The sequence below is a fragment of the Ahaetulla prasina genome, chromosome 7, assembly GCF_028640845.1.
Source record: "Ahaetulla prasina isolate Xishuangbanna chromosome 7, ASM2864084v1, whole genome shotgun sequence".
Taxonomy (NCBI): Eukaryota; Metazoa; Chordata; class Lepidosauria; order Squamata; family Colubridae; genus Ahaetulla; species Ahaetulla prasina.
This window is the reverse complement of record NC_080545.1, coordinates 54,322,038-54,349,866: the sequence shown is the minus strand read 5'-3', so window position 1 is coordinate 54,349,866 and position 27,829 is coordinate 54,322,038. Positions and strand designations below refer to the sequence as shown.

General features: G+C 41.0%; 1 protein-coding gene and 1 long non-coding RNA gene across 3 annotated transcripts; one reads left to right on the top strand and one right to left on the bottom strand.

The window, feature by feature from the left end:
• Positions 1–434: 434 nt before the first annotated feature.
• On the top strand, positions 435–27,688 carry LOC131202209 (uncharacterized). 2 transcript variants are annotated; one of them, XR_009156093.1, is made up of 4 exons: positions 435–598; positions 11,185–11,286; positions 14,588–14,644; positions 26,846–27,688. It is a non-coding gene; the product is annotated as an uncharacterized LOC131202209 (long non-coding RNA). The 2 variants fall into 2 exon arrangements; XR_009156092.1 differs by lacking the exon at positions 26,846–27,688 and adding an exon at positions 14,764–14,926.
• Positions 5,590–8,670, bottom strand: MYF6 (myogenic factor 6). Its single transcript, XM_058190970.1, has 3 exons — positions 8,001–8,670; positions 7,697–7,787; positions 5,590–6,451 (listed from the first exon to the last, which is right to left on the bottom strand). The coding sequence occupies exons 1-3, from the start codon at positions 8,580–8,582 to the stop codon at positions 6,333–6,335; spliced, it is 792 nt and encodes a 263-aa protein (XP_058046953.1). The 5' UTR covers positions 8,583–8,670; the 3' UTR covers positions 5,590–6,332.
• Positions 27,689–27,829: the final 141 nt, after the last annotated feature.

The following is a 27,829-nucleotide window of genomic DNA, read 5'->3' as shown; positions in this document are numbered from 1 at the left end:
TATCCTTTGAAAACGTGTCGCTTCTCATCCAATAAACTTCTTCAATTATAAGTAAATATAGAATATTCTGAGTCAGAACTGAAGGAGCTTCCTGGATGAGAAGGAAAGTTTTCAAAGAAAAAGAAAAGAAACAAGAAAGTCCACTTGCCTTTTGGAAAAAGCCCCTTTGGAACAACCACGAATTGGATGATTGAGAATCTCCATAGACATGTCCTTCGAGTACATTTCCCATCATCCCCAACCAGCAGGGCCTCCACTTCGTGTTCCCGTGCTAATAGAGCAGGGGTCTCCAACCATGGCAACTTTAAGCCTGGAGGACTTCAATTTTGGGAGTTGAAGTCCTCCAGGCTTAAAGTTGCCAAGGTTGGAGACCCCTGTAATAGAGGATCCTCTCCAGTTCCTGTTTCGGCGGATGCATCTGCGTGACGGGAAGGCCGACTCTCTTGCCGGGGCTTTTCGATCCTGCTGCCAGAAATGTCTTGGGCCAGCCAAGGAGGGCAAGTGGTCTTCGGTCAAGCGTCGGGGCAGAGACGGGAAAGCCCTTGATCGCGGCAGCGGCTGGAAGAGTGAAGGGCGTAGGCGATTTTCCCAGCCGGCGGTGAGTTCTTCGCCTCGTTTCACTGGGGGTAGGAGACGCGTCGTAGTTCCTAAACTACGCGTTAGTTTAAACTCCCTCCCCATAAATATTTCACGCGCAGATCCCCCGGGACCACACTTAATTCGGTCAAGGGATGCCTAGTGGCCATATTCGCACGACGTCCTGAGTTTAGATAGATCCATTGTGGTTTTAAGTTGGTTGTGCGAATCTATTGTATGCCTTGTCAGTGTATGGTTACAAACAATGCACGGAACCGGAGAACGGGTTGATTTACTATAAAGTTAAGAGCATGGTATGAGCTCTCTCCCCGTTTCTAAACACGGGTCAGATGAAAAGTCAAGTCCATTGACTTGAGGATTCCGCGGTTGTCTCGGCCCAGCTTTGCAGAATCGAAGCTAGCGCGAGTGCCGAGGCGGCTCTTTGAAGTTGCTGGATGCAACTAGAGGGGGGAGGGGTTAAAAAAAAGTCAAATTGAGAAGTGAAGTTCAGGTGTAGACCAAATGCGTAGGTCTCTACTTTTGTACCCTTGTGGAGCTATGATCGGAGCCCTCTGCTTCCGTCACTCAGTCCTCCTGATGGACATTGTAGTATGACAAGAGTGGAGGAGGCGAGATTTAGGAAAATGAGAGGTGGGTTGGTCTTAAAACTATTCCCCAGCAGACAAGGACACCTCCAGCTGCGTTTCCCTCTCCTCTGGGACTCTTGCCACTGGAGCTCAGTTTTCAGCCACCCAAATGAGTGAAGCGGGGGAGGGGCCGCAGCTTCTTGGCATCCCCCCCTCCCGGAGCCCGGGTCCTCCCTTCCCCAAACTTGCACACCTAAGTCAACACAGCCCTACCTGCTCCAGGGAAGGGTGGGCTCAGCCTGGCCACCAGCTGCAGAAGCCATCGCCTTAGGCTCCGGCTGGGCGAGATCAAAAGCGGTGGGCTGGAAGAGGTCAAGCTGCCTGGGGCTTAGTCCTCTGGCGAGGAACATCCAGAAAAGGCCCCAGTTTGTGGAGAAGCCGGACGGAGCTGACCTTGAGTTCCTTCTCGGCGTTCTCTTGCTGTTTAAGGGCTGAGGGGCCGCTCACGACCGACCTGCAGCATAAAAGATTTGGAAGGTAGCCGGAAATTATGGAAACCTGCCGGGCGGATCCACAAAGGTGGGTGCTTGATTAGGCTAGTTTCCCAGGGGTGAAATCCAGCAGGTTCTGACAGATTCTAAAGAACCGGTAGTGGAAATTTTGAGTAATTCGGAAAACCGGCAAATACCACCTCTGGCTGGCCCCAAAGTGGGGTGGGAATGGAGATTTTGCAATATCCTTCCCCTGCCACGCCCTACAGCCATACTACGCCCACCAAGCCACGCCCACAGAACCGGTAATAAAAAATGTGGATTTCACCACTGGAGTTTCCTAATAGGAACCTTTGCTCTGCTCTGACTCCTTTTTTCCGGTATCCCAATCAACTGGGTTTCTCACCCCGCTCAGCTGGGGAACAAGTTGCCCGATACCTCTGGATCCAAAGTCTGGGCCACCGGTGAGCGCACCTGCCAAATCAAAGGTTTCTTCCCACCCTTCATGATACCTCACAGCAGCGCTTCCTCTGAGGCAAAGAAGGCAGGAGCGGGACTAGGACAAATGCCAATCAATGAGATTTTAAAGAGATTAAATGAAAACAATTTTACTGAATTTTTAATGCCACCCATTTCATTAATAGGGCGACTGGGGGAAGGACTAATTGATTAAATCATTAATTAATGGTATATACTGAGGCATACTTCATAGTTTATTAAATTAGTTAAATTAACCGTTACACAGGGTAGAATGTGATAGGTCCCGAAAAATTTAATGGAATAATTTTAATTTAATAGAAGCCTTTCAGGGATGAGGAACCTGCCCTCCTCGGTCCTCCACCCCAGCGGAACTACAAGGCCCAGGATTCCCCTGTCCTGATGCTGTTATGCTTCGGTTGTTCTCTCCGTCCCCATCGCCCAAAAGAAGATTCGGGAGCACTTCGAGGAAAAAGTGCAACAGAGAAAATCTCGGATCCCTTTGTAACAGGGGTCGTCTCCAACCTTGGTCTCCAAAGCTGGCTGAGGAACTTTGGGAGTTGAAGTTGGAGACCCCTGCTTTTTAAGCCCTCCGCATCCACCCTCTTCCTGAAGGAAGTGCAGGGGGAAAAAAAACCGAGTGAAAATCAGACTTAACTCTCTCCAGCCCCAGTTTCTAGGGTTTTGTGCTTCCACCACCTTTGTGAGGTCTTTGGCTTTAGACTCGAATAAAAATTGATATTGCACGCAAACACTTTCATTCCAAACCCAACCCGGGTTTCTTCGGCTGCAGCCACACCGGGGGTGATGGTTGTGGGGGTTGGGTGAGTGATGATGGTGTAGCAATAGCACTTAGACTTATATACCGCTTTATAGAGCTTTACAGCCCTCTCTAAGCGGTTTACGGTCAGTATATTGCCTCCAACAATCTGGGGGTAATAGTGTAGAAGAGAAATGAACGAAAATTATTTTTCCTTCTTGATGAGAAACCTTGAAGTCCCCCTTATTCCAAACAATTTCTCGGGTTACCCTGCTTTGCTAACGAGGGCGGGGGAGGGGAACCAAACACCGTATCACAGACAGGGAGGAGGAGGTGGGGGAGGGGGGAGAGAAAGCTGCTTCGTGTTTCTATCTCAGCCGTAGGAGAAGCCATTCAATATGGTAGCTCTTTCTTCTAAGCATTCTTAGTTCGCACCTAGATCTGGCGCTATGGCTCTTCACCTAGGAAAAATATTTATAAAGAATGGTTCTGCCTTCTCCTGAAGACATATTTTATTATGTATTAGTTACATAATTAGATTGTAAGATTAAATTAGGAAAAATCTTGATCACATAAAACTAGTCTTAAGCGATCATAAGAATACAAACATTCGAATATAAACATTCGATGTTTATTCTAACTCACAACTGCAAAGTTGTTCAATTTTTTTACATTTGGGATTCTAAACTGCAACGCTAATGGATAAGAACCAGACTTTTCTGTATATACACTTTATAGTTGAAGACTAAGCACGCTTACTAACGGAGCAAAATACGGTAGCGGGATTCAATTTTTTTTTACTACCGGTTCTGTGGACGTGGCTTGGTGGGCGTGGCAGGGGAAGGTTATTCCCATTTCCTCCCGATCAGTTGGGATTCGGGAGGCAGAGAATAGATGGGGGGGGTAGTCAGAGGTGGTATTTACCGGTTCTCTGAACTACTCAAAATCTCCACTACCTGTTCTCCAGAATTGGTCTGAACCTGCTGAAACCCACCTCTAGTATGTATGTAGGAGACTGCAGAGCAAGCCACGGATATACCACAAAAGCGGTTGGACCGTGGCTTCACCCAAAACGTCTTCAGTGTTTGGGTGTGCATGAGTTGAAGGCCGAAGATTTTCCAAGTCTTTTGCATCGCCCTCAAAATAACCGTCGCCAAGAAGTCTGTGTGAATGGCGGGCAAAAATATCGCAACTATTTGTTTTGAACTCCTCTTCCGAGAAGAAGTGGCCAATACAGAAAATATTAGATAAAGATCAGGACACTTTTGCAAACCTTTCGGGACTCTTGTGCGGGACTCGAAACATTGACGTCCGGGACGCGTTTCCTAGGAAGTAAGACCGAAAGTATTCACTGAACTTTCTCCCCACCTAAGAATTGTACAAGTGCAACCTTATGATTTATTTAGATTTATTCTGCATTACCAATAAACGAGGTGTGGCTCCATAAATCCAAGTAAAGCCTCGATCTCCGCAAACAGAAGCCCGAGTTATCCTCCAGAGGCCTATGGGAGAGTTAACTGAATTATTGTAGAGGAAATTGCCAGTTGTGAATTTCCCTCCCTCTCCCTGGTTAACTCTGAATAAGTCGTGGGAAGAAAATAACCTTTTTTGAAAAAAAATCTCCGAAGTAAGGAATCCTTCGAAGGTGGCTAGTCCTGAGGGAGAAAAGTGGGCCATGGGTTCCTCCGAGGGTCCGGAGCAAAGCAGCCTCGCCCGAGTCCCCCAATAGCTGCCTCCTGGAAATCCCCCGTCTTGGAGGGAAAGGCGCTGGCCATGCCGCTGTTCCTTGGTGGTCGTCCCTCCCTGCTCCCTCCCCCTTGATAAACAAACAGGGACAACTTGGAGCGCCGCCTTGCACAGCTTCAGAAGTTGCTGCCTTTTCTACGAGCTTTAATTGGGAAGGGGAGTTTTGTTTGTCCCGGTTTCTCTCACCCCACCCCTCACGCCCGCCGCCCCGCTGCCCCTTAACCTCTGCCGCGGGGGCCCATCACTTGGCCAACTTTTGTCGCACTCCGGAATCCCCGCCCAGAAAGTTTGCTGATGGGAAGACCGTCCCAAAGCTTCCCCCCATCTTAAAAAAAAAAAGCGGGAGGGGGGCGCTGCATGCATGTAAACGTTTTGACAAGGTTGAGCGCTGGTGGACAATGAAAGCTGCGATTCAACATTGGCACAGATGCGCTGATACACGATCCCAATACAAATAACCCTAAGGAGTCTTTGGGAACTCTGCAGCCAACGCGCGATAGATAGGGCGTTCCTCTCATCCAGCCATTCATTTTAGTTTTGCTGGAAACGATTCCGGCACACGCATGAGGTGAGGTCTCTAACAAAGCTTGTGTTGGGGACAGGGGCGGGAAAGCGGGAGCTCGACTGTCAAGACAGGTCCCAAAGGCAATCAAACCAGCCAGTTTAACGCCTAGCGGTCTGGAGACTTTTGGATTAACTAGTCAAAGTATTGAGACCAAAGGAAATAGAAAGGTGTTTCCAGCACCTGAGAGAGATCTCTGCGGCAGACAAATCCTGAAATTCCTGGGTGCCCAATTTATCTCTGATCCGCCTCAGAAACTTCCAAAGACGGAGTTCCTTTGAGTTGAGGACCAAGAACTGCTAAGAATTCCGGCTTGTTTTATTCATTTACTAGTAACAGAAACACTTGAAGGGAAAAATAGATGTCGATCCTGGTGGAAGGGAGAGGAAGAGGAATTTCCAGATTTTCGTTTATTTATTCTTTTTCTTCCAGTTTTTAACTGAATCCCACAGAAAGATGAAAATATTCTCGTCAGAGTTTTGTACACAAAGAGATTTATTTTACAGCTTTGGGAATGTTACCTACATTTTCTTATATACAAGATCACATCCCACAATTTAAATAGATATTCTGTTAAAAAAAGGGGAAGTGCTAAAATTATATACTTTTGTAATTTTATAACACACGCACACACATGTACACACTCACATCCACATCCACACAAACCAAGATCTCGGGATCCTAAGGGTCCTTCAAACAGGAACGAGCGTTTCAACGAAGTTGTTCTCCAAACACAAAATAATATATTAATTATAAAACAGTTGAGAGATAAATAAAAAATAGAATTTAAATCAGAGAGGGCCAGTTCCCTTTATCGCAGGGGTCTCCAACCCTGGCAACTTTAAGCCTGGCAGATTTCAACTCCCAGAATTGAAACCCCAGAAGCAAAGTTGGCTGGGGAATTCTGGGAGTCGAAGTCCACCAGGCTTAAAAGTTGCCAAGGTTGGAGACTCCCGCTTTATCGGATGAGCAAAGTTTCCTCTGAAGAAGGTGCACATTAATTTATTCCGCTGCGCTGCCTTCTTCTCCCCGTTAGAATTTCCAGAAGATTAAATTAATTCAAGGTTTCGCTTCAAAGTGCGAACTCAAGCAGTTCCTTCCACTGCCCGTTTTCAAAAAACGCTACCGGGCCACTATTTTTCCACCACTTCTTCCCCGTTGGGTACTTTGCGATCTTCGGAAGAGATACTGTTCACGATAGAGGAAAGGCAGCGGAGGCTGCTCGAGGCTGAAGAATCCACGGGAGTCCCTCCTGTTTTGGAAAGAAGGGAAAAAACGTGTAAGAACCAGGACCCAGTGAGAGTAAACAGCAAGGAAGTCAACTTTCCACCGTAACGCGTCACCCAAGAGCTATCCTCCCCTCCCCCACCCCAGTATTTTAATCATCCTCATTCTGCTGGTTAGCACCTTCCAGACTTTTATGATGGCACCGGCTTTCGGAATCTCTCCAATCAGGTGTGATATACAAGAACTGAATGGCCGTTGTCAAAAAAAAAAAAAGGAAGAAGAAGAAGAAGAAGAAGAAGAAGAAGAAGAAGAAGAAGAAGAAGAAGAAGAAGAAGAAGAAGAAGAAGAAGAAGAAGAAGAAGAAGAAGAAGAAGAAGAAGAAATGGTTGCTGCTTCTATGACCTCCATGCAGTTCTCAAGGTCCTTATGAAATCCTCGGGGGTCAAGTTCGATTCCGGGGTAATTTGACATTAATAATTCTGAACGTTTTTGCTTTCTTTCAAGGAAGAAGATAAGCGCACAATGTGACCCTACATGCACAATGTGACACTCGTGCAGCTAGCACGTAACTCGCTGCGTTGAATTACCAAACCCCGGGAGTCTAGGAAAACTTGTGCCATAGCAAATGGTCGCAAACTCTTTGGTTATTTTAATTCAATCAAATTTAGGGCCAGATAGGCTGCTTAAATCTGTTCTTTGAAACCAAATTTTACCATTTCATTCAGTGGGATCTGTTATCTCCGAATCGTCTGTAAAGCCCCACCAATATAATTGGATCCTAAAGCGCAGCTGTTTCGGAAGGAAAATGCTCCTACAGGCGTTTATTTAAGAGTTTTAAACTTCGAAGCCAGCTTTTAGGATGCCGGTTGCCTTGATTCTTTAAAAAAAAAAAAAGGAAGATCCGGCTGTACAAAACGCTTGCTTTGATTCTGGACCTGAGCTACACGGAAAATAGATGCGGCGTTCGGTGAGTAAATGTACTCTAGATATAAAACCCCCGGTCACAATTTTAGGCTACTTAGTTATCCTGTTGAAATCAGCACTTGCTCCCTGGTTTTGCAACTCTCAGACGGGACAGAAAATCCCGTTTGACTGAGGCTCTTTCTGTCATCTAACAGCCTCTCCATTTTATTAATTGTGGCGATCGAAGGATTTGTACGGATTTGGGCTGTCCTGGGAGCCAATTCGGGCCAGACAGATTCCCCAGCTAACTCAGAGGCTGAGAAATGCGCTCCAATAACCCGACAGCCCAGCATGAAGCGCGCTTTACCTTCCTTGGCGCTGATCGGCAGTATCCGGGAATGGTCAGAGGCACTCGGCCAGGCGGAGCTGCAGGTGCTCAAGTAGTCGGGGGTGGCCATCTGAAAAGGAAGGAGAAGAAGAAGGAAGGAAGGAAGGAAGGAAAGAGAAAGGAAGGAAGGAAAGTGGGGAAAGAGCGGGAGGCGATCACTAGCCACTTCCAAGCACCCCGTCCCGCCCCACAGCCGCGCCCAGCCCTCTTGCCCGGCTGGCCAAGGCCAAGTGAAGAGAAGGGTGTCCGGGCAGTGGCCGTGGCCGAGCCGCGCCGCGCTTACGTTTCCGCGCTTGGGGCCGCCGAAGCCGAAAGCGCCGTTGTCCCCTGCGCTTCCATCGCCAACGGGCAGGAGCAGCTCCTGGCCTTTGTCCTGCTGGTCGAGGCGCTGGAGCAGCTCCTGCAGCCTCTCGATGTAGCTGATGGCGCTGCGCAGGATCTCCACTTTGGGCAGCCGCTGGTTGGGGTTGGCCACCGTCCGCCTCTTGAGGGCCTCGAAGGCCTCGTTGATCTTCTTGAGGCGCCTCCTCTCGCGCAGCGTGGCCGCCTTGCGCCGGTCGGTGGGCGCCGCTTTCTTCTTGCACGTCTTGCAAGCCCAGATCAGGCACTGGCCCGGGCAGTGCAGCGCCTGGAAGCCCGGCGGCGCCAACACGTGCTGCTCCTCGCCGCTGCTGTCGCCGCCGCCGCCGCCGCCGCCTCCCCCGCAGGGCTCCGGGGCCAGCTGGTCCTGGCACGACGAGGGCGACAAGGTGCTGTCGCTGCCCGGGTAGAGCGGCGACCCCTCGGCCATGTCCAAGCTCTGCAGGGCTCCATTCTCGCCATCCAGATAGAAGAAGTAGGAGCCGGATTCGAAAAGGTCCATCATGATGGGCTCGCGGGTCGCCTCTGGGCCTCCCGGGGGTGGGGGCGGGGCTGGCCAAAGGCAGCCCGGAGAGCGCGCGCCGGAGAAGCGGCCCGACGGAATTTAATTAGCGCGGTGACATAAGAGCCCTGGGCTGCTTTATATATAGTAGTCCCTGAAACTCTATCCAACTTTTAGCTGTCGCCGCGCCTCACCCTCCTAGGAGCCGAGCAGAAAGCCAGCTCGAGGTGCCAGCCTGAGACTGTTATGGGCCAGGAGGAAAAAAGGAGCAGAAAGGACACAGCTCCCGTCCCCACCCCCCAAAAACTGATAAAGCCAAGAGCCATTAAAACAAAAAACCTGGTGGGGGGAGAGAATGAATGACAAAGCTGAGTTGCTTGTCTCTAAATGTAATAAGAGCAAGGGGTGTGAAGTAAAAAAAGGAATACAGGTAATCCTTGACTTACGACCACAACTGAGCCCCAAATTTCTGGCTCTAAGTGAGACATTGGTTACATGAGTGTTGCATCATTTTGCAATGGAAGTTGATAAGTTGGTGACACGGTTGTTAAGTGACACGGTTGTTAAGTGAATTGGGCTTCCTGTTTGTCAGAAAGTTGCAAAAGGTGATCACATGACTCAGGCCACTACAACCATCATAAGTATCAGTCAGTTGCCAAGCATCTGAATTTTGATCATGTTGCAATGGTCATAAGTATGAAAAATGGTCATCTCACTTTTTTCAGTGCCTTATAATTTCAAACAAACTATTGTAAATCAAGGTCTACCGGTAGGTAATCAATTTCAGTCTCAAACAGGGATGAATCCTTGTGGGCCCAGGGCTAAGTATAGATCTCCAAAGTAGGCATGAAGATTATACCCACAAAGGGGCAAATCAGTATCTTTGTTGAGCTGAGCATTACTGTTGGCTTTTTCTTTCAGCGTACCATTCCTATGATCCCCATCAATTAGGTGTGGTCCAAGAGTATAAAGGCAAAAGAACACTGCCAAGAAGATTGGCAAGGAGCTATCCTCTGAGCCCCTTATCACAAGACTTTGTTTAGCAGCTATGATCCACCCTGCCCTCAGGAACACTTCTCCCTACTGCACCCCATCCCAATTTATTGTCAATCTTCAGAAAAGCCTGGTTATTTCCTCTGGGACTGGGGTCATGATGACCTCCACATCTGGAGTAGGTGTGATAAGATCCCTGATTATCTATGAAGCATTCTCTGTGCTTATGCTCATTGTTTGGTTTTCTGTGGTTTTGTTGTAAGTTGCCCATAGTTTCAGTGCTTGATTTGGGTGGCCATACTTCTCTATCATCCATCCATCCATCCATGGGCTAATTCATAAGACTCTGTTGGCATACAGTGAATGTGCAATCAGTAGATATCTGTGTGCCATATATGCCAGATTGCCCAATTTTCAATCAGACCCCGGGTCTGAAGCCAGTAGCAATTACTTGTTTTCACATGTAGTTTTTAACAATACAGTTGGACTCCAATTCAGACCAAATCAAAAATCTGTTTTTGATATACATAATGCAAATGCTTAGTAACACATCTAGTTGCATTGGTTTCTGATGGCCATGTTTTTTTCCTAACAATTTAGGAAGAGGAAGACAGAATTGTGAAAGCAATGGTTTGAAGCCAAAATCTGCACGGCCAGTTTCTGTACTTTGCCTATTAAGTGCCTGTAACATACCAAACATTGTAAAACATAACCTTGTTGTTCACCTTCATGAAAAAGGTCTCCTTAGATAAATGCATAAACTTGGTTTCAAGGAGTTGCAAGTACATGTTACAAATAACTCTACTGCATAGAGATAGAATCATTAATTTTTAGTGAAAGAGCTTGGAATCCAAACAGCCTGTCTGCTTTCTTTGATCAGGGAGGGATCTAGTGATCAAGACACTTCAGAAAATATCCATGCAGAAGTAACTAGCTTTTACAGAAGTGCCCTTGCAACCAGAAAACTAATAATTTGTATTTAGCAACTGGAGGCTGTACTTTTTCTAGTATCTTGTTGTGGAAGATAACAAGATGGTAGAAGTCAAGGTGATGATGTCATAATAGTCTAAAAGTAATACTGCTACTTCCCCAAAGTTTTTTTTATTTTTTTTTATTTTTTTATTTGTCACAACAGTATATATAAGCATAAGCATGAAAATAACTAAATAATATATAATGAGCATACTTATGCTCATAAGTATGTAATAACTATATTAATTGGATATAATGAAAGGAAACAATAGGACAGTCTTCCTCCAAAAATCCAATTTATCACATCTCCATTCACACAGGCTTCTACTATTGTAAAAGAATGCAGGCTTGGACTTTAGAGAGGGGTATGTAACTGGCTCAGTTGGTTCTGTCTGTAAACGCCATATCTTTTTCCAGACTTTCCAATGGTTTGCAGTTTTTCAATCACATTCCTTTTGTGAATCTAATTTATCCAGTACTACATGCATCTGAAGATTTTCCACATTATTATTTCATCAAACTTTTTTTTTTAAAAAGCTTTCAACTAAAAATTGCTTGTTACTATCCAAAGGACTTTTTTTGGATATCAGCCACCCTTGCTTGTCTGTAATCCGATACACTGTTTTTCTTTGTAACTTAGCCAGGAAACAAAGGACGCTGAAGCAGAAAAAAACAGGAAAGATGTTTTCTGGATATTTTGATCCAAGGTTAAATGAAAACAACACCACCACCTAAGTATTTGGTAAGTTTAAAAAATGCAAAGACCCTGTGGTGAGAATCCAAGATTAATGTAAATCAAGTGAAAGGATTTTCACCATCCAAGTATATGCCGTGTTTTCTTACCGAAAATGGAAGTTATTCAAAACAGCATAAATCAAAGGAAAAAAAGAGAACAGGTAGTGTCCAGCAAGGGGTTAAAATAAATCAGTATTCAGCCAGATGGTCAACTTTAAAAGATAAAAAACAGATTAAAACAGAAAATTCAAAAAGTGAAGTTAAAACTCAGGTATGCTTAAGAAAATAAATTGCCGAAAGAAAGATGTATGACCAATGACTTTTTGATCGCTCCCAAAGGGAACTAGAATCTTCAAGACTCCCCTTCCCAGATGGATCCATGACTATCCAAAAGCTGTTTTGAGTCATTCCTAAGTGCTCAAATTCAGGGAGCAGCACTGCCAGAGAACCAGCTTTGGCAGCAATATTAGCAGATCATTGGTAAGAGAAAGAGAAAAAAAAACTCTTACTGCCCAGCAGCCATCTTAGGGAGGAGTCTCTGAATCTCATTTATTACTCACCTTCAGAAACTGGTTTTTAATTCCTTTTCAGTTATTAGAAAATTTTGGAACAATATGTTTTATAGCACTGAGTGAGTTTTCTTTCACTAAGAAGTTTTAAATATAAGTTTAAGTACAACTCAAAAAAATATTTTTAATAAAAAGCAAAAAAGCAATTAGAATGTTGATTTTGAAATATTACAAGTAGACTAAGGGACCAGATGGATTTGGAATAAGATTTTGGAATTAATAAGAATTATCCTTCATTTGTAAATTCATTATTTCCATCTCCTTGTAAGCTGTATTTTTAAAATTCCACCCATAAATCAATTTCAATTTTATTCAGCAGAACCTAATCTTCTGTAATTATACCAGCAGATGCTAGTAAAATGTTAAAATAATTCAAAAACTTCCTGTCACTATAAGTCACAAGTTTCTTTTAAAGTAGGATCTGGTGCCCTCTAATGTCTAATCTTAAAGTCTTTTTATCAGTTCAGAATATAAACAGAGTAATGTTCCTCTCATGCAATTGGATCTTTTCAATCAATATCAAACCCTTAAATCGAGTCCATCTGATTACATAAGCCATATGAACATTTTCAAAACCAATAACAATATTTTATTGTGCATTGCCCAGAGTCACTCTTTGGGAGAAATGGGTGGTTCAGAAACATGAAAAATAGCTGCCTTGGCCCTCCCAAGGCCTCCCTCACCCCACCTCCCGAAATATACTGTGCTCCAGTTCCTGTCCCTGGAGTCCCCACAAGTTTTAAGCCTGATTTCCTCCACACATTATTATGTATTAACATAACATTTACTTCAGTGTGGAAAGCAAAAGTTCAGAGGTGGAAAAAAAATTATCTTTCAAAATGATAATCATGAAGACTGCTCTCACTGAGCAGATGGAGTGCATCAATCAATGTCAAATTGACACCAGTATTTATTTAGAAGAACAACTAATGTAAACATATACTTGAGACATTGGCATCCAGTTCTACCTTTGAGTGCAATCTTCTTCCTTCCAGATACGTTGAACTATTGCTTCAAGCAGGCAAATATTTCTGCTAACATGGAATTGTTGATGTTAATATCCAGCATATCTGGAGAAGAGTTTAGGAAAGGCTAAATAGGAGCATTGCTTTATTACTTGTATACAATTATTTAACTGCTAACTGTATCTCAGCTCTTAACACAGAAGAGGACAAATTACTTGTTCAAGGAAGGACCAATAATACCTGGGGCTGTTTTGTGTATGTACACATATGCCATCCAATACGTTTAATTAAGAGATTTTTTTTTAAAAAAATACTATAGTGTTGTTGTCTGGTAGGAGAAATCTGAGAAGTGCTATTAGATCAGGTTATATTTTCATCACTACCGAGTGATGACATCTCCAGTATGGGATAGTAGATTACTTTTCAGTAAATTGACCTATCCTGGCACAGATTCTAAAAATTAAATTTCACAAGGAAGTATCCAACACATTAAGTTAAAAGTTCAGTAACTTCACAGCCAACCCTACTACAAATCAAGAATCCTATGGTATTTGCAAGGCCAATATTATTTGGAATTCAGTGGAAAAAGATAGACATTTCACTTCATTTTTGTTCCTCACTTAATCAGATTCTATACAGAATAACTTTCTTTAAACAGACAAGGAACCCAATCTGTTTTTATTTTACTTTTTTGAACTGGTGTTAGAGTGGTGGTATAGTGTTATCAGTCTTAAAACCCCAGGTGTAATATATTTACAGTGCCTGTTGGTGACTAATACATTTAGTCCCAAAGCCCATATTTACACACACACAATCACTAAGATTGTGCAAAAAAAATTGGAATTTTGATTTAAAGGCAATGCAATAAAGTGATTACTGATTGAACTTTAAGGTCAAAACTACTATCAGATTGAATCAAATAACTCTGAATTGATTTGGATGCTCCTGCATTTGCAGTGAAATAAATTTTCCAAAGAAATTCAGAAATAATGAACTGAATTGACATCATTCAGTTTGATTAGTACATCTGAATTATATTGGATTAATTTTTCAAATCAAATAAGTTATTCAAATTTAATTTTTCCTGTTTCTCATAGGTTTAATGCAGTGGTGAAATTCAATTTTTTTTACTACTAGTTCTGTGGGCGTGGCTTGGTGGACATGGTGTGGTTTACTGGGCATGGCTTGGTGGGCGTTGCAGGGGAAGGATGCTACAAAATCTCCATTCCCTCCCACTCCTGGGAGAAGGATATTGCAAAATCTCCATTCCCACCCCATTCTGGGGCCAGTCACAGGTGGTATTTATCAGTTCTCCGAACTATTCAAAATTTCTGCTACCGGTTCTCCAGAACCTGTCAGAACCTGCTGGATTTCACCCCTGGTTTAATGGTCATCATATGAAAGCCATTGTTTGCATTGTTCCTGCTATTTTCTCCATTACCTTACTTTGTACAATTTTTCTGATGAATTCTTGAAAAGCTTAAAGCTTGAATATAATTTTGTAATCCTAATAAATATGTAAAAAAAATTGGACCTATGAAGCTTATTGTAATTTTCTTAATTGATTCAGTCAGTTATTAAAAAGTGAATTCAATGAAAAAAACAAATACAATTGAGTTTTGACATGAGTCAGTGCAAAATAAGTTTATTTCTTCATTTATTAGATTTTTATCCCAACTTTATTACTTTATAAATAACTGATGGGGCAGTGAACATACTTAAAACTTCTTTCTCTTTCCCTTCCTCTTTTCCCTCACAAAATAACCCTGTGAAGTGGATTGGCTGAGAGAGTATGATGCCCAAAGATACCCAGCCACCTTTCATGCCTAAGGTAAGACTAGAACTCACAGTCTTTTGATTTCTAGGCCAGCACCTTAACCCCTATATTAAGCTTATTATTTTAAAAACCATGTAACTGCAGCAGATATAGAAAGCTGCCTTATCTTTCAGAGCTCCTGGAGCACGGGGGACCATCAGAGTACTGAAAAATGCTGATGTAGTTCTAGTTTTCAAGAAGGTTAAAAAAGTGGTTCCAGGAAACTACAGACCAATCAATGCCGGGGAAAATCCTGGAAAAGATAAGCAGTGGATCTGTGAGCATCTAGAAATGAACAAGGTGATTACTGGAAGCCAGCATGGGTTTATTAAAATGGAACATACTAGACAAACTTTACTGCATTCTTTGATAAAGAATTAGTGGATCAGAGAAATGCTGTGGATATGGTATGCTTGGATTTCAGTAAGGTTTTTGATAAACTACACTGCAGCCTGTTTCTTAGTAAGATAGAGCAATGTGGAATAGATAGTACCACCACCAGACAGATTTGCAATTGGTCAGCCTTAGTGTGTACCATATTTTTTGCAGTATAAGATACACCTTAGTTTTTGAGGAAGAAAATAAGAAAAAAGCTGATTGGCAGGTAGATCATCCTCCCTGAATACCCCCAATCAGCTGTTCCAGAGGTGAATTTTAGCAACAGGTTCTTTGGTTGTGAGCTCTGTGCCTTGCTTTTTTTCTTTTTCTTTTTGCTTTTTTTCTGCCTCTGAAAGCCTCTGAAATAGCTTCAGAAAAAATGCCTCTGAAGCTCTGCTTGGGGGCTCCTTTTCTGAAATTCTGTTTGGGGGCTTCTTTTCTGAAGCTCTGTTTGGGGGCTTCTTTTCTGAAGCTTTGTTTCTGATGCTTTTTTCAGCCTCTGAAACCTCCTTTGAGAAGCTGGGTGGGACTATATTTGGAGTATAAGATGCACCCAGATTTTCATTCTCTTTTTTGGGAAAAAGGTGCGTCTTATAATTCAAAAAATATGGTAGTCCTCAATGGATCTCCATCTACATGGAGGAAGCATGCAGTGGGAAACTTTAAGGTTCTGTGTTGGGCTCAGTGCTCTTCAACATCTTCATACATGGTCTAGGGGGATATGAGGGGATAGATGGGGAACTCATCACATTTACATACAACACTAAGGTGAGGGGAATTGTCAACATCTTGGAAGATAGAGTCATGATTCAGAAGGATCTTGACAAACTTGAGCATTGGGTCCTATCCAACAAGATGCAGTTCAGTGGTGAGAAAAGTAAGGTCTTGTACTTGGGCAGGGAAAATCAAATATTTAGAGTAGAAAGTCCCTTGCTCAACTGTAGTAACTGTGAGGGGGATTTGGTGTCCTGGTGGATCACTGCTTAAGTATAAGTCAGAGTGTGCTGCAGTTGCCAAAAAAAGCCAACACAGTTCTAGGCTGCATCAACAGAGGGAAAGCATCAAGGTCATGGGAAGTGATAGTACTACTGTACTATTGAGGTTACATTTTGAATACTGCATCCAGTTCTGGTCACCACGATACAAAAAAAATGCTGACCCTCTTCTAGGGTCATCTTTGTTGCAGAGAAGAGCAACAAAGATGATAAAGGGTCTGGAGCCTAAATGCTACAACGAACGGCTAAGGGATTTATATATGTTTAGCTTAATGAAGAGAAGGCTCAGGGGAGACATGAAAAAGTCTCCTAATACTTCAAGAGCTGTCACTGGGAAGAGGGCTTTGATTTATTCTCCATAGTACCCAGGAGTGGGACAAGAAGCTCATCAGATGGAGATTCAACCTAGAAATGAAGAGTTTCCTGACAGAATGATTAATCAATATAACAGCTTATCTCCCAGAGTTGTGGATGCTTCATTGCTGGAGATTTTCCAGAAAAGTTTGGATAATCATTTGTCTGGGATGGTATAAGGACTCCTGCCTTGGGCAGGAGATTGGATTAGAAGACCTCCATATTGGAATTTTAAGGAATTTGATAATTCATTTTTGACAATACTGTAATATTTTATATCTGGAAATGATAGAATCTGCATATGAGATGTAAAGGAATTACTTATCCTTCCTATCTTTCCTATCTTCTATCCATCCACTATCGGAACTGATGAAGCTTCTCGCATGAGAAGGAAAAAAAATCTTTCTCAAGGAAAAAATAGTCCAGTTGCCTTTTGAAAAAAGCACTTTTGAGACAACGATAACTTGGATGACTGAGCATCTCCACAGCTATTAAGCTGAAAATGCTTACCAGTATTTTGACATATTCCTAAAAATGCTGGGATGTGACTCAATTAGCTAGTGACATCAGCATGGATGGTTGGTAGTAAACTGTGAGTGGGGAATGAATGAATGAATGAATGAATTCATTAATCCATGAACTCATCTTCTCACTAACTTCTGGTACATTTTGAGAAAAAGCATGAACCTGGGGGAATGGGTGGTGCCACCTAATGAGAAGGAAGGACTCACTGGAGAAGAGCCTAATGCTGGAAAAGATTGAGGACAAAAGAAGAAGGGGACGACAGAGAATAAGGTGGCTGGATGGAGTCACTGAAGCAGTAGGCGTGAGCTTAAACGGACTCCAGAGAATGGTAGAGGACAGGAAGGCCTGGAGGAACATTCATTTGTTCATTCATTCATTCATTCATTCATTCATTCATTCATTCATGCATTCATTCATTCATTCATTTAATTATTTGTATAATACAAATACAAGTATCAGTATAGACATAGACATGGACACATGAAAAAGTGGCACCAATAAATGGATATAAATAAGCAAAACATACATGAATATATATAAATGGGGACAGTAGGACAGGGACGGTAGGCATGCTGGTGCGCTTATGCACGCCCCCTTAGGCATCTCTTAAGAAATGTGTACGGTCAATGGTAGACAGTTTAAGGTAAAAGGTATGGGGGTTAGAGAAACTAACAACAGGATCAGGTAGAGTGTTCCAGACATTTACTTTGTCCATGGGGTCACTATGGGCGGACACAACTTCGCAATTAACAACAACAAAATTTCTGTCTGGCTGCAGTTGCTTTTCCCAAATGGGGACAGCAACCCCAGCTTCATTCCCTCACAGAATTATATTAAATGCTCCTAACAATGTTATTAGAGATAACTATTTTGGTTATTATTAAATGAACTTGCCTATTTTTCTAGTTAATTTTCTTTGAGCAGGTATATTTTCATACACACATACCTACCTCTGCATCCACAAAATGCTTGAAACATGCCATACGTTTCATGTTTATATATATATATATATAAACAGAAGAATAAGTGCACGCATTGAAGAACACAAGAACTCATTCAAAAAAGAGGAACCAACTTCTTCCCTGGTCCAACACTTTAAAGTCACAGGACATGATATTGACTTTAAAAAGACCAGAACTATCGCCAAAACTGAACACTTTAACAACAGAATAATCAGAGAAGCCATTGAGATAGAAAAACGCCCACACAGCATGAACAAACGAGATGACACCTCCCGCCTACCAGCCATTTGGAAACCCGCCCTTATTGACAAACGAGTCCCTAACACGAGGAATGACACCAGACTCACAAGGTCCACACAGGATGTCACCACCGCACATCCACCCAGAAAGCAGACCCAAACCCACACTGATCATGAAGCACGACCAAGGACCAGAAGCCAGACCGCAGCTGCAACATTAGCCATTTCAAACCCCTCCAATCCATTCATGCAGCAGACTGACACCCACTATGAAGATGTAGCACGACCACAAAGCCAAACAACAGCTATGCAGCTCACCAGCTCAAATCCCCCTGCAGCACAGACTAGACTGAGCACAACCAAGCCCCCACCAACACAGGACACACACCCATCCAATCAGAGCACAGAAAAACCCCCATCCAATCAGAGCACAGCCAAGCTCCCACCCAATCAGTTCAAACCCCCACTAGCAGTTAAAAGGAAGAAACAGCTGCGATCACACATTGCTCCCAGAAGCACGAAGCTGAAGCCTGAAGATGACGAATGAGACTTCGTCGAAACGTCGCCAAGACACTTCCAATTTTACACGGGAGAAAACCCGAACAACCAAAGACCTATATACAAACACCCGTGAAAACCTCAGAAAACAAATATATATATATATATATATATATATATATGTGTGTGTGTGTGTGTGTGTGTGTGTGTGTGTGTATGTATGTATGTATGTATGTATATGTATATGTATATGTATATGTATATGTTTATGTATATGTATATGTATATGTATATGTATAAAATACCTTTCTATAGCAAATTGTAGGAAGGTGCTTCTCCCTTCAAATTATTCAGAAATGTTTGAATCTCTGCCAAATCTATACTATCTTTTTGCATGCCGTCATGTAACTAATAAGGACAAGCTTTCTGCTATGTGTGACTTTGATATGAAATTTGTCCCAGTGAAATATGACTGCAGCCTTTTCCTAATAATTGGGCATGACCATACAACACGTACCGTAACCTAATAGGGATATATCTATAATAATAACTTATAAAATATTATGAAAGGTAAAAAGACTGGACAGAAACATCTGAAGAACATTTAAAATGCATTGATCATTTTTTTTACAGTAGGCTCTTAACTCACAATACCATGACAAAGTAACCATGCAGTTTTTAATAAAACATGGGGCAAATATTTTCAGTTAAAAGCATTTGTGTTAGTGGATAAGTAGCAGTCACTTTGAATTCAGATTGGACAAATTCAAATTCAGGTTTTAGTTTAAAACTTTAAACATTAAAATATTAAAACAAAAACTTTAAAACATTAAAAAGTGTTTAGTTTCACACGTTGGTCACTGCTAAATGAGAAAATAAATTATTCCAGGCTCAGACAATATGCTCAACTTTTGAAAACCACCACTGTAATTAGAAAGCCACATCGGAGGTAATATGGCAACCTACACATTCATGTTAGTCTTTTTAAATAGTGTGCTATGGGTGCACTAGGGTGATCATCTTGAATGAGAAAACCCATCTTATTGCAACGCTCTCTACATGGGGCTGCCCTTGAAGTGCACCCGGAGACTGCAGCTAGTCCAGAATGCAGCTGCGCGGGTAATAGTGGGAGCAACTCGTTGCTCCCATGTAACACCAATCCTGCGCAGTTTGCACTGGCTTCCTGTGGTCTTTCGGGTGCGCTTTAAGATTCTGGTTACCATCTTTAAAGCGCTCCATGGCTTAGGGCCCGGGTACTTACGGGACCGCCTGCTGTTACCCTATGCCTCCCACCGACCCGTACGCTCACACAGAGAGGGCCTTCTCAGGGTGCTGTCTGCCAGACAATGTCGGCTGGCGGCCCCCAGGGGTAGGACCTTCTCTGTTGGAGCTCCTACGCTTTGGAATGAACTTCCCCCTGGCTTACGTCAAGTACCTGATCTTCGGATTTTTCGCCGTGAGCTGAAAACGCACCTATTTATTCAAGCGGGACTGGCTTAGAAGTTTATTAATTTTAACTGGGGTTATTTAGATTTTAGTATTTTAAAGGGTTTTAAATTTTAATATGTTTTAAATTTTGGCCAATTTTATAATAAGTTTTTTAATTGTTTATTTTAATTGTATTTTGTTACTGTTTTTATTTTGGCTGTACACCGCCCTGAGTCCTTCGGGAGAAGGGCGGTATAAAAATCTAATAAAATAAATAAATAAATAAATCTTATATGAGGATGTAATGGGAGGAGAGAAACTTACTGTTCATGACTTTACTATTTATAAAAAAAATATTTTGTTCATAAAATTTTGTTCAAGGAGAGAAGCAACTTAGAACTAAGGAGACATTTCCTGAGAGTTAGAACAATTAATCAGTGGAACAACTTGCCTGCAGAAGTTGTGAATGCTCCAACACTGGAAGTTTTTAAGAAGATGTTGGATAACCATTTGTCTGAAGTGGTGTAAGGTTTCCTGCCTGGGCAGGGGGTTGGACTAAAAGACCTCCAAGGTCTCTTCCAATTCTGTTATTATATATATTAAATCTTGCTCAAAAATATTTTTTTCCTAGAAAATTTAACAGGGCCTAATTCAGTGTTATTTGTGACATGTCCTGCAAGAATATGCTTTTTTACAAGATATTTTTAGTCCAATAGAAGAAATAAATCCAATGTTATATTAATGTTCTGTGGAATAGGAAGAAGGATGCTAAATATAGGGGCCGGGATAGCTCAGGCAGTAGAGAAGCCTGTTATTAGAACACAGAGCCTGCAATTACTGCAGGTTCGAGCCCGGCCCAAGGTTGACTCAGCCTTCCACCCTTTATAAGGTAGGTAAAATGAGGACCCAGATTGTTGGGGGGGCAATAAGTTGACTTTGTAAAAAAAATATACAAATAGAATGAGACTATTGCCTTATACATTGTAAGCCGCCCTGAGTCTTCGGAGAAGGGCGGGGTATAAATATAAACAAAAAAATAAAATAAAATAAAATAAAATAGTCAGAGTTCAGCATTACAAGGAAACTTTTTTAGATAAAATAAAATAAATCCAAATATAGGATTTGAAATCAAAATCAGGGGGTTAAGGTAAATTTATATTATACATGGTAACTCCAGCAAGATTACTGTATTCACAATGATGGGAGAACAATGAAATCCACTGGGATGGATTGTGAAAATATTAGAACATGCAGAAATTCCAAGATTCACTTGTTTGGTCAGAAAACAATAACAAAAAGTTTTTTTGTAAGATAAAAAAACTTTTATAGACTTTTTGCTAAAAGAGAAAGAAGTGAAATGATTTATCATTTAGAAGATTAAGATAGACTTGGACTAATTGATGGGCTGATGGACTTATAGTAAAACTAGCTGAATACCTATGCTCCGCCATGAAACTATACGATCAGGCTTGATAAATCAACAGTTACAGTTTGAAAATTAATGAGTAGTTAGGATCCACTTCTCCTATCCCCTTCTCTCCCCCAACCTTGCCCCACAGAAGCCTCCCCTATCATATCCCTTTCTCTCCCCCAGCCTTGCCCCACAGAAGCCTCCCTATCATATCCCCTTCTCTCCCTCAGGCTTGCCCACAGAAGCCTCCCCTATCATATCCCCTTCTCTCCCCCAGCCTTGCCCCACAGAAGCCTCCCCTATCATATCCCCTTCTCTCCCTCAGGCTTGCCCACAGAAGCCTCCCCTATCCTATCCCCTTTTCTCCCTCAGCCTTACCCATAGTAGCCTCTCCTCTCCTATCCCCTTCTCTCCCTCAGCCTTGCCCCACAGAAGTCTCCCTTAACCTGTCCCCTTCTCTCCCTCAGCCTTGCCCCACAGAAGCCTATACTATCCCCTTCTCTCCTTCAGGCCTCATAGAAGCCTCACCTATCCTATCCCCTGGTTGCTGCTGTGAAAGTAAAACTGAAAGTGAAACTCTTCTCCTCTGCTTGTGTTTTGCATTTGGAACAGATTTCTTTTCAGGTGGGGAGGAGGAATATAACTCCTTAGCATCAGAGCGTGTTAGTAATAATATAGGAAATACTAATGCTCTGATGGTTATTTTGAAAAATCCTTTCTTAGTGAACACCTAAAAGCCGAGAGAAACATGCATGGCAAATTTCAAGTTTGTAGGCTTTACGGTTCTGGAGATTTTGTGGTGATGCGCGAGTGGTCTTTCACTTTTATATATATAGATATCTAAGAGAAACGAGTGATTATAACATTGTAATATACATTTAAAAAGAAGGTCAGAAGTCATTATATTTCTTTAGTTCTTTTCTATTTTTATTTGTTGTACTTTTTTCTTTTTCTTTTCTTTATTTCTTTTTATTCTGTTTTTATTGTATGGAAAAACTCTTAATAAATAAAACAAAAACAAAATAATTGAATATCTTCTATATAAAGCTATGGGCAGTGGGACATATAATGAGAATACAAGCACTTGAAGGTATAGAACAGTGGTCACCAACCAGTGGTCTGTGGACCACTGGTAGTCCGTGAGAAAATTTTGGTGGTCCATAGAAAAATTATTTGCATTTTTATATTGCACTAAATACTATTTATCTTTTTAAGTTATCATATTAGTGGTCCGCAGAATTTAAAAGCATAAAACAAACCCAACAATCTCAGCTCATCATATATTGGTTTGAAAACCCAACTGTTCCTGAGAAGTTACCGTGTGCTGCATAAAAGCTGAAGAATATTCATAGCATCACAGGGTGAGTTTTCATCTGTTCAGGATTATGAGATAATATTTCAATTCCCATAAAAAAAGTAAAGAGCAAATATTTAAAGAAATGCTAGTTTTCTAGATACCATCAACTCCAGTGATTCACATTTCCTGTGTCAAAATATATTTGTTGCATCTACAGATAATAGCCTTCACTCACAATTCAGTGCCATAAGGACACAAATTTATATTTAAATTCTATGTTCCTGGGATGTATGACTGCTTTATATGGTATTTGGTTTATTTGGAAATAAATTTGTTTTCCACAGTATGGCACCTTCCAGAAGTTATAGATCTCAATTTTCATAAATTTCAATAAGTATGACAAATGGAAGTAATGGAGGTTGAAGATTTTGGAAAAAATCAGGTTGGAGAAAGCTGTTACAAGGGAATGGGTTCAGAGTTCTTTGTGACAGGATCTGTCTGCTATGTGCTAAAGTTTGAAAGACAAAGAAAAATTTGAAGACAGAAAAGTCCACATTTTGGACAGAGAAGACCATTGGTTTGAAAACCCAACTGTTCCTGAGAAGTTACCGTGTGCTGCATAAAAGCTGAAGAATATTCATAGCATCACAGGGTGAGTTTTCATCTGTTCAGGATTATGAGATAATATTTCAATTCCCATAAAAAAAGTAAAGAGCAAATATTTAAAGAAATGCTAGTTTTCTAGATACCATCAACTCCAGTGATTCACATTTCCTGTGTCAAAATATATTTGTTGCATCTACAGATAATAGCCTTCACTCACAATTCAGTGCCATAAGGACACAAATTTATATTTAAATTCTATGTTCCTGGGATGTATGACTGCTTTATATGGTATTTGGTTTATTTGGAAATAAATTTGTTTTCCACAGTATGGCACCTTCCAGAAGTTATAGATCTCAATTTTCGTAAATTTCAATATGTATGACAAATGGAAGTAATGGAGGTTGAAGATTTTGGAAAAAATCAGGTTGGAGAAAGCTGTTACAAGGGAATGGGTTCAGAGTTCTTTGTGACAGGATCTGTCTGCTATGTGCTAAAGTTTGAAAGACAAAGAAAAATTTGAAGACAGAAAAGTCCACATTTTGGACAGAGAAGACCATTGGTTTGAAAACCCAACTGTTCCTGAGAAGTTACCGTGTGCTGCATAAAAGCTGAAGAATATTCATAGCATCACAGGGTGAGTTTTCTATCTGTTCAGGATTATGAGATAATATTTCAATTCCCATAAAAAAAATAAAGAGCAAATATTTAAAGAAATGCTAGTTTTCTAGATACCATCAACTCCAGTGATTCACATTTCCTGTGTCAAAATATATTTGTTGCATCTACAGATAATAGCCTTCACTCACAATTCAGTGCCATAAGGACACAAATTTATATTTAAATTCTACGTTCCTGGGATGTATGACTGCTTTATATGGTATTTGGTTTATTTGGAAATAAATTTGTTTTCCACAGTATGGCACCTTCCAGAAGTTATAGATCTCAATTTTCATAAATTTCAATAAGTATGACAAATGGAAGTAATGGAGGTTGAAGATTTTGGAAAAAATCAGGTTGGAGAAAGCTGTTACAAGAGAATGGGTTCAGAGTTCTTTGTGACAGGATCTGTCTGCTATGTGCTAAAGTTTGAAAGATAAAGAAAAATTTGAAGACAGAAAAGTCCACATTTTGGACAGAGAGGACCATTGGTTTGAAAGAGGGGTAAAAGAATCCATCTATGTTAGAACTAAACACCTCTCCCTCAACAGAGGGGGAGGAATAAGATACTGCCTATCTTCACATGCACATGGACCGCACAGGTCCAGTTTGTGCACATTTGTGCCAACTTTCCATTGATTTTGCTGATGGGAAACTGGAAGGGAACATTGGAAATTGCTGTAATATAAGCTGGGCATCAAGTGTCCACATCACAATGACATGCTTTTGGTGCCACACCAAATTTTGCAGACTGGTCATAAATCTCCCTTGTTTAGGTGCATCATAAGTCTGTATGATTTCTGACTTTGTGCCAACTTTCCATTGATTTTGCTGATGGGAAACTGGAAGGGAACATTGGAAATTGCTGTAATATAAGCTGGGCATCAAGTGTCCACATCACAATGACATGCTTTTGGTGCCACACCAAATTTTGCAGACTGGTCATAAATCTCCTTGTTTAGGTGCATCATAAGTCTGTATGATTTCTGACTTTGTGCCAACTTTCCATTGATTTTGCTGATGGGAAACTGGAAGGGAACATTGGAAATTGCTGTAATATAAGCTGGGCATCAAGTGTCCACATCACAATGACATGCTTTTGGTGCCACACCAAATTTTGCAGACTGGTCATAAATCTCCTTGTTTAGGTGCATCATAAGTCTGTATGATTTCTGACTTTGTGCCAACTTTCCATTGATTTTGCTGATGGGAAACTGGAAGGGAACATTGGAAATTGCTGTAATATAAGCTGGGCATCAAGTGTCCACATCACAATGACATGCTTTTGGTGCCACACCAAATTTTGCAGACTGGTCATAAATCTCCTTGTTTAGGTGCATCATAAGTCTGTATGATTTCTGACTTTGTGCCAACTTTCCATTGATTTTGCTGATGGGAAACTGGAAGGGAACATTGGAAATTGCTGTAATATAAGCTGGGCATCAAGTGTCCACATCACAATGACATGCTTTTGGTGCCACACCAAATTTTGCAGACTGGTCATAAATCTCCCTTGTTTAGGTGCATCATAAGTCTGTATGATTTCTGACTTTGTGCCAACTTTCCATTGATTTTGCTGATGGGAAACTGGAAGGGAACATTGGAAATTGCTGTAATATAAGCTGGGCATCAAGTGTCCACATCACAATGACATGCTTTTGGTGCCACACCAAATTTTGCAGACTGGTCATAAATCTCCCTTGTTTAGGTGCATCATAAGTCTGTATGATTTCTGAAGAAGTCATTGTAACTTGAGGACTACCTATAAAATGATTAAAATAGTAATAGAATATAAAGCTAAGTGGAAACAATTTTTACTCCAAAGTTTTCCAGAATAGCCCTGGTTCCCCGTTTCTAGAAGACCATGAGGAAGGAGGCCATCTGCCCTTCAAGAAGGCTATTCCAGAGGCGTAAAACATACTCCTGAATTAAACTTGTCATCCCTTTTCCAGAAATGAATGAAGAACACGTGTTTTCTATGAGCACAATGAAATAGGAGCTGCATAAAAGCTGAAGAATATTCATAGCATCACAGGGTGAGTTTTCATCTGTTCAGGATTATGAGATAATATTTCAATTCCCATAAAAAGTAAAGAGCAAATATTTAAAACCAGCTAAAGCATAAAACAAACATATGCTAAAAAATTTTTCCCAAAACTATTATACCAATTCTCCTCTCTAGCTCTGACTTCCTCCTTACATAACCAAAATCCTTCAAAAATTAACAATAAACAGTAATAAAATATATAGATCAGTAGAACAAATTAATCCTAAAATATTTAAAACCAGCTAAAGCATAAAACAAACATATGCTAAAAAATTTTTCCCAAAACTATTATACCAATTCTCCTCTCTAGCTCTGACTTCCTCCTTACATAACCAAAATCCTTCAAAAAATTAACAATAAACAGTAATAAAATATATAGATCAGTAGAACAAATTAATCCTAAAATATTTAAAACCAGCTAAAGCATAAAACAAACATATGCTAAAAAATTTTTCCCAAAACTATTATACCAATTCTCCTCTCTAGCTCTGACTTCCTCCTTACATAACCAAAATCCTTCAAAAAATTAACAATAAACAGTAATAAAATATATAGATCAGTAGAACAAATTAATCCTAAAATATTTAAAACCAGCTAAAGCATAAAACAAACATATGCTAAAAAATTTTTCCCAAAACTATTATACCAATTCTCCTCTCTAGCTCTGACTTCCTCCTTACATAACCAAAATCCTTCAAAAATTAACAATAAACAGTAATAAAATATATAGATCAGTAGAACAAATTAATCCTAAAATATTTAAAACCAGCTAAAGCATAAAACAAACATATGCTAAAAAATTTTCTCCCCTGTTAACAGGAGTGGACCAGGGGAAGAAGGAAATCAACAATTGCCACAGACTGAGAAGAAGCAGGATCTTATTCACCAAGGCTGCCTTCAACAAATTTTGGGAGTTTCCCCCTTCCCCTCAGACAGCTCAGGAGATATGGGGAAATTGTAAAGCATCATATTTGTCAAGAATATCTGAATATCGCTTTCACTGGTGCTTTTACTAATAGTATACCCCTGCAATTCAGAAATAAGCACAGGGAAGATACATTTATTTTTGTCTGGATAATGTCATATATTTCATAGTGAATGTGTCTTGATTTAAAAAAAAGAGTAAAAAAGATGTTGAGACTCTAGAAAGAGTGCAGAGAAGAGCAACAAAGATGATTAGGGGACTGGAGGATAAAACATATGAAGAACGGTTGCAGGAACTGGGTATGTCTAGTTTAACAAAAAGAAGGACTAGGGGAGACATGATAGCTGTGTTCCAATATCTTAGGGGCTGCCACAAAGAAGAGGGAGTCAGGCTGTTCACCAAAGCACCTGAGGGTAGAACAAGAAGCAATGGGTGGAAACTGGTCAAAGAAAGAAGCAACTTAGAACTAAGGAGAAATTTCCTGACAGTTAGAACAATTAATAAGTGGAACGACTTGCCTTCAGAAGTTGTGAATGCTCCAACACTGGAAATTTTTAAGAAAATGTTGGATAACCATCTGACTGAGATGGTATAGGGTTTCCTGCCTGGGCAGGGGGTTGGACTAGAAGGCCTCCAAGGTCCCTTCCAACTCTGATGTTATGTTATGTTATTTACAAAACTGCCTAACAGTAGCATATATAAAAAAGAACATAATATAATGATTTTGAAAAAAGTAACATGAAGCCTGTGTTATGATAAGAATTTAAAAGCATATAAAGCTAAGTGGAAACAATTTTTACTCCAAAGTTTTCCAGAATAGCCCTGATTCCCCGTTTCTAGAAGACCATGAGGAAGGAGGCCATCTGCCCTTCAAGAAG